The 16,616-nt window shown below is 43.5% G+C and overlaps 1 protein-coding gene across 1 annotated transcript in view; it reads right to left on the minus strand.

Moving 5' to 3' along the window:
• The window catches only part of CNTNAP2 (contactin associated protein 2), a 1,419,793-nt gene that overhangs the window by 21,479 nt on the left and 1,381,698 nt on the right, over positions 1 to 16,616 (minus strand). Inside the window, exon 22 of the mRNA XM_063100985.1 lies at positions 1,683 to 1,922. Within this exon, the coding sequence (XP_062957055.1) occupies positions 1,683 to 1,922 (240 nt within the window). The remainder of the gene's footprint in view (positions 1 to 1,682; positions 1,923 to 16,616) is intronic.

Consider the following 16,616-nt stretch of genomic DNA (forward strand, 5'->3'; position numbering starts at 1 on the left):
AGTGAGGACCTGTAACAGCATAAGGACTAGTGCATTTCAAAGATCACCATTGTCACTCCACTGTGGCATTTGGAGGAATTTATCAGAGAAATCTCTGTTCCTCTGTTGCCCTGACATCTGTCTTTTCTACTCTCATATTTCCACTCTTACTTTTCTTCCTTAGCATTAGGAATGCATTCCTTTGTTCAAGCCTACCCAAGAGAAAGAACCAGCCTGCTGAGTAATCCTGACAACATTCATAAAAGGGAATTCTTTATAAGTGCCCTTGGCACACAGCACTCCTCATCAAGTTATAGGAATCTAGGCATAAGGAACAAAGAGGATTGTTTAGTCTGTAAATCGGCTATTCTAACAACGGGGCAATTCTGGCTTCTTTCTGAGTTCCACAGCGCAATCCTGGCAAGGAATCACCAGGATAATATCTGCACTGACGCTGTTAATGCTGCGTGCGGGGCTGGAAAGTGATCAGAGCCATCACATGCACATGGTTTATAAGATGAGCTGTTACCATTAGAAGTTTGCATGGGGGAGGATTTGGGAGCCTTTTCTGGACATTCATGCGTTATAGCAAATGGTGTTTAATATGATGACAACTACGATTAATATTAATGTTATTGCAGCTAAACTATTTTTAAAGCTTCCTACACATCTATGATTGTGCTATGTGCTTTAAACATGTCATCTCATACAGAATTCTATTGGGCTAGGGCTGATCTTTATTTTAGAAATGGGGAAACTGAGGAATGAGGTTATAAAGCCTGCCTGAGTTGAATCTGCTAGTGAGTGGCAGTGATGGTGTGGGGACCCTGGCCCCACTGGCAAGTCACCTTCACCTCATCCTCTTCCTGTCTTTAGCATCAGCAACAGACGGAGACCCAGTGACTGTTAGATGTGGAGGTCACTTAGGAATTTCACCCACTTCTGCACCTTATGGATAAAAAAGCAGAGGCTGAGAACAGTTGGTTACCTGAGTTGCTCAAAGTCAATTTAGGTAGAGCTAGGCATGGGACTAAGTCTCCTGAAATGCAGTTTAATGGGCTTTCCACCACTCAGGGTTCTAGGGACATTGAATTTTCATTCAAATGGTTTTGCAGCCAACCAACAGCTACATTCTTTAATTTGCGTCCTGTGCTTTCAAATTACATGTCTTACCTCTTGCAGAAATGGGACTAAATCCACTGAGTTTTGTGAGCTTAAATATACCTTATAAGGATCTCTAGGCTACAGTGTTCCTCATATAAACACAGGGTGGGGAGCTGAATCTCTGCTATTGCTCTAGGCAAACCTCTTCTTCTGATATGAGCACATGGACTCCATGGCTGCAAGCCATCGACAGTTGTAAGAGGCAACAGTGAGGAAGTGATTTGATCGAATTGTCCCACCATCACGTTGCAGACATCAGTTGAGGCGTCTCCTAATTTAACTTAAATGAGGAGTCAATACTTCCTACACTCTTTACCTTGGACTTACTTCTGGCCCCGAGCGAGAACGATCATTGTAACTCTGAGTGCTTCACAGGTGCCAAGCGCTGCCCTGGGAGCTCTTGGGCTTACACTTTCCTAAGCTCTTTTTAATCCTCTGGCGACATTATCAGCAAGTTTCTGTTTTTCACCCATTTTACAGAGGAGGAAACAGAGGTGTAAAGAAAGTAAGCAATCTGCCAGGATTGCTCTAGACTCTACCTGAATCCAAGTGGTCTAAGTGCCAGGGGTCGGTGGCAGACGACATGGGTGAGAGCGTCAGCGGGGAGGCCCCGCAGTTGGACTCCACCAGCTCGCCCTGGATGTGGACGTGGGCCGAGGCGTTGGTCTGCCTCAAGGCAGCCTTGAGAGGGGCGATCTGGTTGAACTGGACTCTGGAGAGGCAACCAGTGAATCCCGGGGTGTTGTATTTGTGGATCTCTTGGTCAATCTTCCCTGTTTCTAAAAAGATAAAAGAAAGAGAAAATAGAAATCTTATCCCACTCACCGTATTCCAGCTGTAGAACGTACTATCTTTGAATGCTTGTGTCCAAATCCCACTCTTGGGTTTCAGTTTAAGGCGTTACGCTGTTTTTGATGAAACATTAATGACTTGATAAGACTTAGGGCTTCAGACTTCACTTTAAAAGAACCTTGTGTTACTAGAGAATGTGGTAAGTTGAGGATAAGACTATATTTGGTAAAACCAAATACACTCAATTACCTTACAGCTACTTGAGATATTGCTGAAACTTACACCACTCACTGGTTCTGATTGATTTTTCTCCTCTTTTCTGATGCTTCCCTGAGCCTCTTAGACATATTGACCAAGGCCCCCTGCTCAGCTCCATTTTGTACCTCTCCTTTTCTTTTTCAGAATTCCTTATTTAAAAAGAAAGGAAGAAAGAAAAACAATTCCTATAGCCTATAATTCGGCATCTTCTTTCCCACAATCCCATCCTCTTGGAATTCTGAGATTTGTAGAATCCCTGCTAGTGTCTGACAAAGTTTTGGAAGTCAAATTTTCCCAACTCAATTGCAAATGTGCCTTTACAAATCACCACCTCCCCCCAATCTGTAAGCTCAACATCTTTCCCAACTAACACTCAGTTCAGGAGTCTGAGTAGAGGATCCCAGTGCACCAGTGTGCAATATCACCACACCCTGCTGTACCAGCGAAATCAGGCAGTGTTGTTTCAGCCCTCTGCCGCCAGTTTTAGAACCTGTCTAACAGAAACTTAACATGGAAGGAGTCCTTAAATACTTAAGATCCCTTGGCCAGTGAGCAGGCACGTTGACCCCAGAGCCTTTTAACCACAACAATTTTCTGAGCTGAGAAGGAAACCATGTACCCAGTAAAATGATCAAAGTCTGTGATAAACCAGGGAGGCAAGTCTGCATAGGGTTCTGGAATGTGCTCCAGGACAGGCTGCACTGGAACTAGCTTTAGAGGATGAAAGGAAAGAGAAATCCAGGCTGAGTTTATGTTCAGGGAACTGTGGGAGTCTGATGGGGCTAAGCTCAGGGCCAGGCTGGGCAGGGCCTTGAATGCCATGTGAAGATATTTGTATTTCAGTAGGAAACTCAAAGGCGTTGAAGCTGCAGAGGAATGTATTAGAAAGATAGTTCTAGTAGCTCTGAGCAAGTGCTCGCATTAGCCCTGCAGGCTCCTGCAAATTCCTGGGGCTAACACAAGAATTCTTTTTGCTGCAGGGCTAAGGCAGGGTCATGCTGGGGACCTGGATAAAGCGCCTTGTCCTCTTGCCTTCAATCGCGCTCTGTGGGAGCTCTTGCTACCCCCCGTATCTATAGTGAGTTAGTTTAGTTTTGCTTCCTCCGCTAGAGATTTGAGTAGGGAACTTCTGACCCCGACTCCATTTCATATGGTCCCTGACACAGAGACTTTAAGGAGGGCAGGTTTCCCTATTACACCACAGAAAATAAACAATTTCAAAGCTGTATCTAAGGGTTCTCAACTTAACGTGGGGTCCCCACTTCCGAGAGGTGTCCTTCCATTACTTAGTGTCTCCCTGAGAGGGTCCCCAGGGAGGGGTAACAGACAAGATGGCCAGGGAGGTGCTCCAGAAATGGGGTTCTGGTAGTGGAGCAGGGACCAGAGGAACAGTGGGCGGCAGCAGGGGCTTTTGGGCCCAGGCCAGGGGGACTGTGAGCATTGGCAGAAATGTCTGCGAAGTGGCAGAGGCTTGGGGCTTGTGGCAGGAGCGAGCCCTGTGAGGATGAGCTGCTCACACTTTGCCGTTCCCCGAGGGGTCCTTTCCCCCACTTGCTCTCTTTAGCTTTTCTCCTTTCTGTGTTTTCTCCCATTGGTGAAACCCTCAGTGTTTCAAGTGTTGTTTCTTTCCTGAAAGGTGACTGGGTTACAAAAATAAGGATTCTGATGCCTGAGAGAGCTGAGCCAGGGTTTCCAAGTCTGGAGAGCACTGCTAGCTGATGTAACTCTTCCTAAAGACTCTTGGCTGGGACCAATTGCCCTGGGGGAACAAGACTGCAGTAGATATTCTTTAGGCCCCGGTGGTTTCAAGTCAGGACCATGTGATAATGATAACTTTAGAGCATGCATCACTAGAAACCAACTCAGGGCCACGTGGTGATAATGACGTCAGAGCATCTACTAGAAACCAAGGTCAGCACATGTGGGAGGCACTGTGCCTAGTACTTTTTGTGCTGTGTCTCATTAAGTCTCCTAACAGCCTGCCAAGCTGGATAGGATTACCCCCCACTTCCCAGGTGAGGAAACTGAGGCTTAGAAAAATTAAAGCTCTGCCAATGAATAAACATTTATATTTCATATAAAAAACAGAAGTCAAATATCTTGTATTAGTCTCAGTTTCTCCCTGAAAAGTAGACTATATATGTGTTTTTTTATATTCATGTGGAGGTTTGCATTTCTAGTCAGGGACTCCGTAGAAGCATAGTGAGGTTTTTAGAAAAAAATGTACATGGTTATTAGAGACTACTTTAAAGCCATGTTTCATTAAAGCCTGAGCCAACAATATGGTTTTCAAAAATGCGGTGAACTGATGTCAAAGCTTTGACAGCAAGTTCTGTAAATGCTTATCTGGAATAAGATCCCATACTTCCTAAGAACATCTAATGAATGATAGTTGTTGGGCTGGGTCACAAGATTGTTGGGCTGGGACCCTTCAAACCTATTGTGCAGACTGGGTCACAGACCCCTCAATAGCAGGTCATGAGCTAGGTAGTTGGAAAAAGATCCTGGGAGCCATAGGTAAAGTTGATAGGCTTTATTCGGATGCGAGCTAAGGTAACTAGCAGCAGAACTGCTGCAGCTGCCCTGGTAGCCTCCCAGAGTATCCTGGGGGCTCTATGGATTAGAGCCGTTCATCCTTTGTACTTAAGTCAGATAACCCAGGACACCTGGGTGTGATCAGATAACCAAGAAACACCCAGGCACACATGCACAATTACATCAGATGATAGCCAAGGAACACCTGCACGCACGTGCACAGTTAACATATTTACATTAAGTAGGCTAGGTCATGCTCTGCCAGATTCTGAACAGCTGAGGGAGCCTTACCTTCATTTTCCTTACAATAGTATAGCTATCACTTTAGTGCATTTGAATTTGTTATGTTAATCTGTAAAATTGATTGAACTGGTCTCATACTAAAATCAAGTATTAAAATACTGTACAATTTACTCTAAGAAACTACATTCTGTGTGGTGATGTCTTGGCCAACGTGGTATTTGGCGGAAACCTGCTCTAAAGAACGCAAATTTTAGAAATGTGGCATAATCATTTCTGAAATTAAATTCTCAAGCTGCAATTAGTACTTTAATGTCTTATGTTCATGGTGATATGGGTTATTGTAGAAAATAGCCCACTTAAAATACTGACACAATTCTGGGTAAAACCTTAAAATGAAATGCTGATGACAGTACTTTTGGGGAGCTGCAGCAATTACATCTGCCATGCATTAGCACACTTTCCCCTCTCCATCTCACACAGCTGCTGAATATCAAGTGATGGGCAGGCGTGTTAGGAAAAATGAAAAGAGAAAAGGGCACCCGCACGAGAAATACGGAGAGAAGAAACCAGCTCTAGTGAGGAGGGACTGTGCCCTGTGTACACACGTGGGGCCTTGTGTACATGCACAGGCGCCTCTTCCTTGACTAGGCAAACATGTAGATGCTGACTTCTTGAAAGAGATTTCTAACAGAGTGAAAAGAAACCTACAGAATAGGAGAAAACATTTGCAAACTACACACCTGATAAGGGATTGATAGCCAGAATACACAAGGAAATCAAACAACTTAACAGTAAAAAACCAAATAATCCAATTAAAAAGTGGGCAAAGGAGCTAAATAGACATTTCTCAAAAGAAAACATATAAATGGCCAATAAGCATATGAAAAAACGTTCAACATCACTAAGCGTCAGAAGAATGCAAATCAAAACCACATTGAGATACCAATTCATCCCAGCTAGACTGGCTATTATCAAAAAGACAGGATAACAAATACTGGCAAAGATGTGGAGAAAGGGAATCCTCCTACACTTTCGGTAGGACTGTAAATTAGTGCAGCCATTATGGAGAACAGTATGGAGGTTCCTCAAATCCCACTGCTGGGTATATATCCAAATGAATGGAAATCATCTGTAGAAGGGATACCTGCACTCCCATGTTCATTGCAGCTTTATTTACAATAGCCAAGATATGGAACTAACCTAAATGTCCATTGACAGATGGCCGGGTAAGGAAAATGTGACACACACACACACACACACACACACACACACACACACACAATGGAACACTACTCAGCCATAAAAAAGAATGAATTCTGTCATTCACAGCAACATGGATGAGGTTGGAGAAAATTATGTTAAGTGAAATAAGCCAGTCACACAAAGAGAAATACTGCATGTCCTCTCCTCATTCATAAGAGGGAGCTAAAAAATAAATAAATAAGGAAAGAGAGAAAGATACAGTAGTCACAATAATATGTTGAACTTTCAGAAGGAGAGAACAGAACTGTGGTTGCTAGAGGTAGGAGATGGGGAGGGGAAGTGGGGTTAGCAAGAAATGGGTTAATGGACACAAAGAATGTTCACTTTTTGTAATGATGAACATGTTAATTATCCTGATTTGATCATCACATATTTGACACAGGTATTGATATTCAACTCTGTACCCCACAAATATGTATAATCAATTATGCTATAATAAAAAAAGAGATTTCTCATTTTCCTTGGAGACTATTTAAATTCACCTATGTATTCTTCTTGTATATCCTATAGGATCTATTCACCAGCTGATTTTTTTTTTTTTTTCACCAGCTGATTTTTGCTAGGTTTTGCACTTTAGTTTGCTATCAATATTCTTTTTTTTGTGGGGGGGAGAGGATATAATGTTATAAAATATAAAATACCACTGTAAACTGAATTTTTTACTTTTCATGAAACAGAGCCAAAAGATTTTAAAACTTCAATAAGCCCTGACTTAAGACTTTTGATAAACATCTATCGTGTACCCCTTACTGTGCTGGGGGCTGTGGCAGTCACCCTTCTTGGAATCCGTAGGGTCAGCAGAGGTGGTCAACCCTGGTCCCAGCCCTGAAGAGCACACCATTGCTCTGCAGAGACTCTAGGTACAACTGGCCTCACAGCACTGTCTGCTTTTCTGTTCCTTTCCTCTGCTCTGGGGTGGAGCATGTCCTCTAGTGGCACTGGGGTGGTTTTAGGTAATTCACAGACTGCGAGTTAAATAACATCCAATCACAGAGTGGGGAACTTATTCCCTCCTCAATTCCCTTTCAATCCTTCAGAGAGAGAGTCCCAGGTTGGCTCAGTTTGGGGCTGGACTGTCTTTGTCACCATGCCAATACTTGGAAGTTTCCCTTTTTAACAAAGAGAGAGCAGACCCCAGACCTGGGTGCTTCAGCAGACAACGATACTGAATTTCATTATCTTCCCACAGTACATATTTTCCGCACTACCTTATTCTGACAGTAAGTGATACCAGCATTTCATTTCATGGTAGTGTTACCAAATTTCCCTTTCATATAAACATTTTCCTTTCAATATAAATTTAGTTGAACAAAAATGGTGAGTCAATTTAAAAGAAAATATTAAGTCAATGACAGAAAGGAGGTCACGGGAAATGGCAAAATGTTACTGGAATAGCAAAAATTGCCCTCAGATGACTCTTCTTGGGGAGCCCTGCTGGGGAGAAACTTGAAGCTCCCGCACCCCTTGCTGTTCTGCCGCAGGGGCCTCTGTTGCGTCACACGGAATCCATCCTCCTGCCCTTTTTCACACTTAGTACCAGTCATTAGCCATCACTGTGAGACATCAGAGGCCGTCGTCCTTCAAAAAGAGCTACGAGTGGCTTCCTCCTGGATTCTGCTCCAGCTCCCGCTACCTGGACCAGGTGTGTTCCTTCCCTCTTTGGATGTGTCAGAGGCCTCCATTTGTGCCTCTACTAGATTTAGAGTTTTCTTTGCAGCTGGCACTGAATGTCACTTCTCTTTGTGTTCTCCAAAACGTCTAAAATAATACCTTGCCCAAAGAAACCACCCAGTGACTGCAGGAATGAACATAACTGAAACCATGTATGAAACCGCCCATCGTTCAGAGTTGGGCTGTGTGGGATGGGACCAAGCACTGCAGAAATTTAGGCTCAGCACAGTTTGCTGTGGTCAAAAGGTTGTTGATCAGCTCCTGGGGTAAATAGGTGTGGAACATGGCCTGGAAAGAGGAGCGGGAGGTGGCATACATAGAGCCAACAGACCAGGATATATTATTTCCAGCAGTGCCATACCTGGAAATCTGTCTTACTGAAAATGGGCTTGTCTTTAAAACATCGTTGTATTGCTCTGAAATGGACACTTTTCAGGCGTGGAGCTGGGGTGCTATGGCACCTAAGGGAGTAAGTGGGAAGTGGGTTTGATATCACCATCTGGGTGAAGTTTTAAATAGTGCTTGGAAAACCAGACGGAGACGAGATTGGTGAGTATCATGTGATGTGCACCTGACAACATGGCCAGGCTGCTGCAGGCGAGCACTGTCCCCAGGGGTGGCTCCAGGGTTAGGGCTGAGCATCTGGGCTTCCACTGAGAGAAGAGCTGATGTGGGTTAAGTAGGCTGGATACAGGTTTTCCACTCTATTTCCACCTGGCCACAGTTGTGTAGACAGGAGGCTGAATGGGTCAGTGGAATGAATAAATGGGAAATAACTATAACTCCTACACCCCCAAAGCCAAGAGCATTAATCTAAAAAACAGTATGTAGCTATAAGCAAATAAATCTCACTCCTCAGTTCTACTATGATCAAACGATAACCATGAGGCAGGACAGGGAAACGTTGGCATGTAGGTTCTGTGTCAGCTCCTGCTCTTCCAGACCACACTTTTGAACACTGATATCTTACTGACCAGCTGCCTTTCAGAAGGCCCACAACCAGAATTAAATCCATATACATAACTGATGTTTGGAATCACGTACTACCACATTTTATTAATCCTTTGAAGAAAAACACTAATGAAATCTCATTGTAGTTATTAGATGCTTTTCTCTCTTGTAAAGGAAGGTGGGACTAAATTATACGGGTGTAATTTAAATAGCTCTTGACTTACGACATGAGCTAACTCAATTACAAGGAGGCAGAATGTGGAGAAAAGCAGAATCTTTTCACTCTCTCTGCCATATTTTAACATGCATCTTTTTTTAAGGATTGATAACACAAAATTGGATTTTTTTTTTCCAGAGACAACAATTAAAAAAAAGTCTTCATGTAAAGATTCTAGCCTACTATACTATTTGGCAAAAAGGTAAAATATTCCATTTTTACTTGTATCCAATTATTACATTTCTTGAGATTTTGGGAATACTAAGTAGGTTGAAATTGTCATTCTTATTCCTAAAATCTTGTCTGAAAACATCAAGTTTATTATGATCACTGGTTAATCTTATGATACAGTCGTAATTACACAGTATCAAAAACATTGATACAAAAGAGAAGATATGGTCCTTCAGATGTTTTCCAAAGCTCTAGACATTTGTCACTGTGCAGAGTACACAGGTGAAAGATGAATTTTCCACTTTTTCCTGGATGTTTCAAGTTGTCAGACGTAAGACAGAAAGCTTAGGAAGTGCTGGTGTCCATGTTCGCAGCCTCAGGTGCCCCGTTCCATGGCATGATTTTTCAGGGCTAAGAATAACAGGCTGTGCCAAAAGTAACACGACCTCTCAGAAAAATGTATGTACCTGTCAGTCAAACCCCAGAGCTGGGAGCTGGGATTTACTTCCTGAGAAATGTGGGTCTGATTTTACCTCTGAGCATCTTAGAAAACGGAAGCTATGTGTCCTGGACATTGGCTACTGGAAAACAGAGCACAGATGTGAGGCCCGAGTTTCCCATGAGCTGGAAATGAACCTACCTCACTGGGATTTATTCCAGTTTTGCTTTTGTGTTTTTAACTTGTCAACAGCAGAAACAGAATCGTATGTACAAAACTGCCAAATTGAAATGTAGTACAAAAAAATAATTTCTCTCTGTGGGGGCTCTGCTGCTGCTATAACATTTTTTAGGCTTTGGAAAGCCATATTAAACTGTAGCCGACACCATAAGGAGAGTGAGTTTTGGCTTTTTAGTTTTTTCTTGAATTCCTCTCCAAGTCCCTGAAGGGTATTTTAGCCACGACTAGCAGAGGGTCATCTGAAGCCAACTCCCTGGGGAGTGGGGAAATTTGGAGCAATGAGGAAAGGAAGAGAGAAAGGTGCTGACCTCATGCATTTCACTAGCAGTATAAAGAACGGCAGGCTAGGAAAACTGTTAGCAAATTTTTGTATTTCCAGATGATGTCAAACCGAAGGATCCAGTAAAATAAAAAATGGTTTCTTTCCTTGGTTCTCACTTACATTATAATTTCGATCCCAGGAGTCCTCTAAAGCTATTTTATCCAAGAAAAAAAAATATCCTTTGAGGACCATTACTGCACGGAAACCTAAACACCACAGCACTGGAAATGAACTTGAGGTAGGCATTGGAAGCAGTGATTTTCCCAGGGCAATGAGACCTGTCAAGCACACACAGAAAGACAGGGAGAGCTGTTTTCAAAAAGTATTGGGGGTTCCCTTACTTGGCTCTCCATGGTATGTAATTAACACAAGAAAGAATTTAAATCTTGGGACCTTGTCATATGAAATAATGTTCAGAAGACCAAGCCAGAATACATAAGGCTGAGCTGGAAGTTTCGGTGGATCATTATAAATTTGAACAGTATGATGGCAACCAGGGAATGCTACCTCGATGCTACCAAAGAAGGAGTCCAGAGACAGACCGGTAGGCCTGGGGGTAAATAAAAGTGTGTTTCTCCCCCAACACCTTTTTCTGTGCTGTACCACTAAAACCGACTTGTTCATTTTCGGATTGGGGTAAGAGCCTACTAGATCGAGGGAACTCTGGCAGAGGCCATCCAAGTTGCAGCAAAGCATGTTATTAAGTCTCTCATGACATTTTCATGGTCAAGACAGATCTATGTGGGCTCATGATAGTATGAGGAGTAGACTAAAGACAAATTTATCATGAGATGAACAGCGGGTGGAATTTGATCAATGGGTGAAAACTGGCTTCGAGGGAGAATTTTAGTGGTATGACTCCAAATGCACATTTTATTGTTTTATTAATTTGGCCAATGTGGCATTGATGTTCTTATCCAATGTGCCACATGGCACTGAATAGAAAGGGTGGCTATACATGAGCCAAAGGGAGTTTGAAAGGCTGAAATGATAGCCCAGATCTAACTAGATAAAGTTTAGCAGAAGCAAATGCCTAATTTCTATAGTTGTAAACACCACCTCCCCTCCCCTCCCCCACCATCACCTTCAATACCACATTGTATGTAACACACCTGATAACAACATGTAACCTACCCTCCCCCCAGGTCTAGGGTCTTTTAATTATAAATGATTTAGCAATTAAGAGTGGAAGTGGTTGAGTCATGAAAAGGATGGAGTCTAGATTCTAATTTAGGAAGTGGTTTCTGAGACTGTCTCCTGCAGTGGGCAGAATAAGCCCAGAGAGGGATTTAGTTGAGGACAGAGTATCTTGAACAAGACGGCAGTAATAAAACTAGGGTGTGTACAGAGGACGGCTGCCACGCTTGCAATGATGCCACGTGAAAAGGCTGCAGGTGTGCCGCGTGGAGAAGCTGGAGGAAGCGCATGATCTCTGCTGCCAAATATCAGAGTTTAGACTCATTCTGTGAGGCATTCGTCGAAGGCTGGTTGCCTGCAATGTGGGTCCAGAAAGCAAATATGAGATCGGGTGAGCCAGCGCAGGGTTGGGGGAGCAGCTTTATAAGCCCAGAGGATGCTGAGTTGGGCATCCTTGATGTCATTCCAGCTGGGTGGGGTGACAGTGAGGAACTTGGGGCTGGGGGGCCAGCCATTCAAAGACAAGGCTAGTAGTCCTCAGACCCCAATTCTGTGTGGCACCGTGAGAGAGAGTAAAGTTTCCTGACTTCACCCTGTGTGCCAGACATGGCCCCTTATCTAACCAAATTGCCACAAAAAATCCATGGGATGGGTTGAATGACCTTCTGTTATTCAGAGAAGAAACTGAGCTTGTGGAGTTAAGTAATCAGGGGAGGGTCTCTCAGCTAGAAGGTGGGCAGGGATTGACACCCTGTATACGGTCCCGACTCTGTATGGAAGGATTTGGAGTGTGAACAATAGGCTTCCGGCACTCGGAAACCAGAGCTTTTTAGGACCCAGCCACTGAGATAGCAGGTCACAAAAACTGGCACAGCCAGAAACTTCTTGGGGAGCCAGAGATTCTTGGAAATGGGCACCTTTATGTCCTTCTGATTCAGACTAGAACTGTGATTTTGGAGAGGACCAAAACAGGGGCAGTCAGAGTGCAGAGATGAGAGGCAGGAGCAGGGCAGACCACTATGGTTATATCTTTCCCTTCAGAGTTAGCTGTCTCCACAGACATTATTTTTCACCAAGTTTTTCTTTCACAGAAAGAAGAGAATTCTAAACCCTCTAACTAGACTATAAAACTGAGAAACATAAGAACCTTCATTTAAAATTAGACTCTAAATGATCTGGTGATCTGAAAACTGCTCAAATCAGCAAAAATCTTTAAAAGGACTTTAAAAGTTGGAAGACATTTAAATGCATAGGGCCCGGAGCCTGAACAGGCCAGCCTCTGCTTCCTCCTGGAAACTCTCACCCTTTACTATTATTTCTGAAACATGAATGCCATCTTGTACTGAATATAGCAATAACAACGAAACTTAAAAAGCAACATTTTTTCCAAAACCAGTACTTGAGTTTTAGATTTGTTATTAGGTCTTGGTTCCCCTTAGGTCTTGGCCTAAATGAGTACTTAACAACGGTAATGGCTAAAGACTCACTGAGTTATTACAATGTGTTAGATGCATTAGCTTTCCACATGCACTGGAAAGTCCTATTCATATCTACAGTGACTCGCTAAGGCAGGTACAATTTTTGACCCATTTTGACTGACACTCACTGAAGTTGTCACTTAGGCAGAATCACATTAGCTAGAAAGTGCCAGCGTGTGAACCTTGACCATTACTCTAGCAGTTAAGACATTACCCAGTTGCCTGGTCACCAGAGACCTCTAGGAGATTCAACTGGGAATGGCCTTTAGAAAGTTAGGAGCTTTCTAGGGCTCTGCAGAATCCTCTCTCTATTTGCAGATAATACCCAATACATAACTCACCTACAACTGCCCCCCCCCAACTTTCAGGCAATCCACTTTAACTGAAGATGGAGCCCCTTGTGAATTGGTAATTACTCCTTGAGGCACTAGTCAGAAGTAGTCAAGAAAGAACAAAGGTAACCCTAGCCAGGCTCTGAACGTGCAGCTGCCTCTAATTTACCTAAATGAGGGACTTCTTCTATGACTCAGGTGGGGTGTAGGCTATTGGTTTTTACTTATAACAAAAGACTCATGACTCTTTCTGCATACTTGCTTGGGGGCCTTCATATCGAGCTCCCATGTGCTAGCTGCATGTTCATTTTCCCAGCTGGGCACATTCCCCAGCCCTATCATGATCTTGACACTTTTAGCTGCCTGTGCATGTTGACGGTGCTTCTCTCTCCATTTCAGAAGGTGCAAATTACAGCAGCTGCAGCACCTTGAAGAAAATACATTTTCTCAGCACTGGTTGTCATTTCCTCTTGGTGTTCTGCTGTGTGCTGTTTCAGAGCAGATGAAAGCTTAAAATATTTTATGGGGCAATTGCATTAATCTCTCTTCTAAAATACACCAGTGTGAATCACAGGCATCTTGGGGAAATGAATCCACCTGGAAAAGATGTTCTTCTGGATAACTGAAGAATTCTTTTGGCATTGGCACATTTTAATATTTCTGGCTGAATATCTGTCCAGAATGCTTTCTTAAGAAAAAGGAGACCCAACATCAGGGTCTTGTTATGACTTTCACAGGCCCTTGGCACCTTTGCTTTTAAAGGTCCCTTTCTCCATAAAACAGAAAACAAAACCATATTTATAAAATGGTATTTTAGAACTGGTATAAAGATGAATTAATGATATGATATACTAAAACATTTTTCCTTCAAACTAGAAGTTCATCTTTTTCTTCTGATTTTATAAGAAAAAACATTTTTGTGGGACCCTAAAAGTATTGTGGGCCCTAGGGACTGAGCCTACTGGATATGTCAGTCCCTGCTGAATGGATCTGATGGCTTTTCTTGATGGCTTGAGCTTGACTGAGAATATTGTTTTATCATGCTTCGGAACATAGCTGGAAAGCAGCCCTGGATTTTGCATTTTTGAAAAAGAGCCGGTAGTCTCCTTTCTTTTGGGTCATTTGCCTTTGTCTTACATTGATGGAGTAAAAACTGCTACTGTACTCTACAACTCGGCTGCCTTTCTGCAAGAGTAACTACAAATCACAAACTGCTTGATGTTCTCACTCCTGAAAGTCATCTTCCAGAAAGTTAGGTCTTCCAGCATTTTGTAATTTGTCAGCAATTGTAAAATAGTTATTGTCTTCAAAAGATTATTTTTTTTAGCCATTTTAAAAAAAATCTACCATTTGTACAAGTTCTTCTCAAGGTTTGGCCTTGGGAAAGATTCCATGGAAAAATTGTGCATTTAATTTTATTGCAAGATTGAAATAAGTCTTGTACAGATCTTTTTCATGGAATTTCATTCATTCATACAAAGATTTATTGAATAGTTACTATAACAAGGTGGTGAAGGTTCATTACTGAAAAGGACAGTTTCTACCTTCGAAAACTACATAACTTAATCTAATATGATGTTGTAAATTCTGACAATATGCTGGACAGAAATATGATTTGTTGAATAAATTAATGACTGAATAAGTGAAAGACAAAGGGGCTACTTCTTTAGGGTGAGCTCAAGAACCAGTTTAGCAATAAGCAGAACATCTGTCCTTTCCTTAGGGAAAATCTAGTGCCCTGAAATATCTTACTAAGAAAATCAAAGCAGGGAAAGGGATAGAGCGAGAGGGGGAGATACTTATTTTGGATAGGATGAACAGGGAAGGTGTAAATCTACATGACTATGCCACTTGCAGGGTTACAGCAATAGCTACACTGCTTGTCTGGTTGGGCTATTCATAACTAAAGCCAAAATGCTTCATTATTTTAGTTATACTAAGTTTCTATTTGCACTGTCAGGGCTAGGGCTCACAGACCCTTCAAACCCATTGTACAGACTGGGCCACAAACCCCTCACATGCCATGCTGAGTCACAGACCCCTCCCATGCCAGGCGGGGTCACCAGACTCCTCACATGCAGGTCTATGCTAGGTAACTGGGAAAAATCCCGGGAACTGTTGGCAGACGACATGAGCCTAGTCCTCAGCTTCCTCAACAGTGGCAGCAGCTTACAGCAGATTTGGCGGCAGCAGCGGTGGCAGCCTTCTCAGGGCATCCCGGGAGCACTGGCAGTAACAGCTTCCAGCAGCAGTACCAGCCTCCCTGTGGCCCCTCCTCCGGGAGACATCCTGGGGGCAGGGGAGGAGGGAGCCGTGGACCTGAGCCACTTGTCCTTTATACTTAAGTCCATAACCCGGGACACCTGGGTGCACATGTGCAATTTACATTAGACAATAGCCAAGGAATACCTGGGTGGACGTGTCTATGTACATCAAATGCTCGGCAAGATTCTGAACACCTGAGGGGCCCTGGCCATTTTCCTTCGCTTTCCCCACAGAAGGCCACTCTGCTGAGATGATGTTTATCTGAGTTCTGAACTAACTAAGGGAAGCCATGTATTTATCCAGGGGAGAAGCATTCCAGGTAGAAGGAACAGTAACTGCAAGGTTCCAAGGAAACACATGTGTGTATGTCCTGGCTTGCCCCTTACAAGGTGAAACTCCGAGCTGGAGTGAGGGTGGATCCTGCTTGTGCAGGTGTAGACTGGTTGACTTTCAAACTTCCTGTCAGCAGCTCCGCATTTAATTTGGCATGTGAGCATTAAGGACTCCTACTGGAAAGACAGCCCCTCGTGCTGCTGGATGGGGCTGGGACAGTGCTGTGGTCCCCTACAGCCTGCACACAGTCCAGATGCCGGAAGGATGGGAAATGGCTGGACATCCCCTCAAGCCTCAGCAGACACAAGTGCGGCAACTAGACCAGCTCAACCACCAGAGCAAAGTTCTGTGAAGACCCTATTGTGGGTGGAGCTGTGCCCCTCCAAAAGATGAGTTGAAGTCCTCCCCCTGTCCCCCATTACTTGTGAATGTGACTTTATTTGGAAATAGGGTCTTTGCAGACGTAATCAAGTTAAGATGAAGTCATATTTGATTAGGGTAGGCCCTAATCCACTGACTGGTGTGCTTAGAAGAAAAGAAGCAACACACACACTGCACACAGGGAGAAAGCCATGTGAAGACAGGGGCAGAGGGCATGCGGCCGCAGCCAAGGAAAGCCCCGGACTGCCAGCAACTATCAGAAGCTGGAAGAGAACAAATTCTACCTCTCGGTCCCCAAGAAGGAAACAACCCTGCTGACCCCCTGAACTGTGAGAGAATAAGTTTCTGTTGCTTTAGCCACCTCGCTTGTTATGCTAGCCCTAGGACACTAAGACCCAGAAAACTGCATATAACCACAGGTCCCTTGCCACTCTGGAAAGGAAGA

The sequence above is a fragment of the Cynocephalus volans genome, chromosome 6 (assembly GCF_027409185.1).
Source record: "Cynocephalus volans isolate mCynVol1 chromosome 6, mCynVol1.pri, whole genome shotgun sequence".
In the NCBI taxonomy this organism is placed as follows: Eukaryota; Metazoa; Chordata; class Mammalia; order Dermoptera; family Cynocephalidae; genus Cynocephalus; species Cynocephalus volans.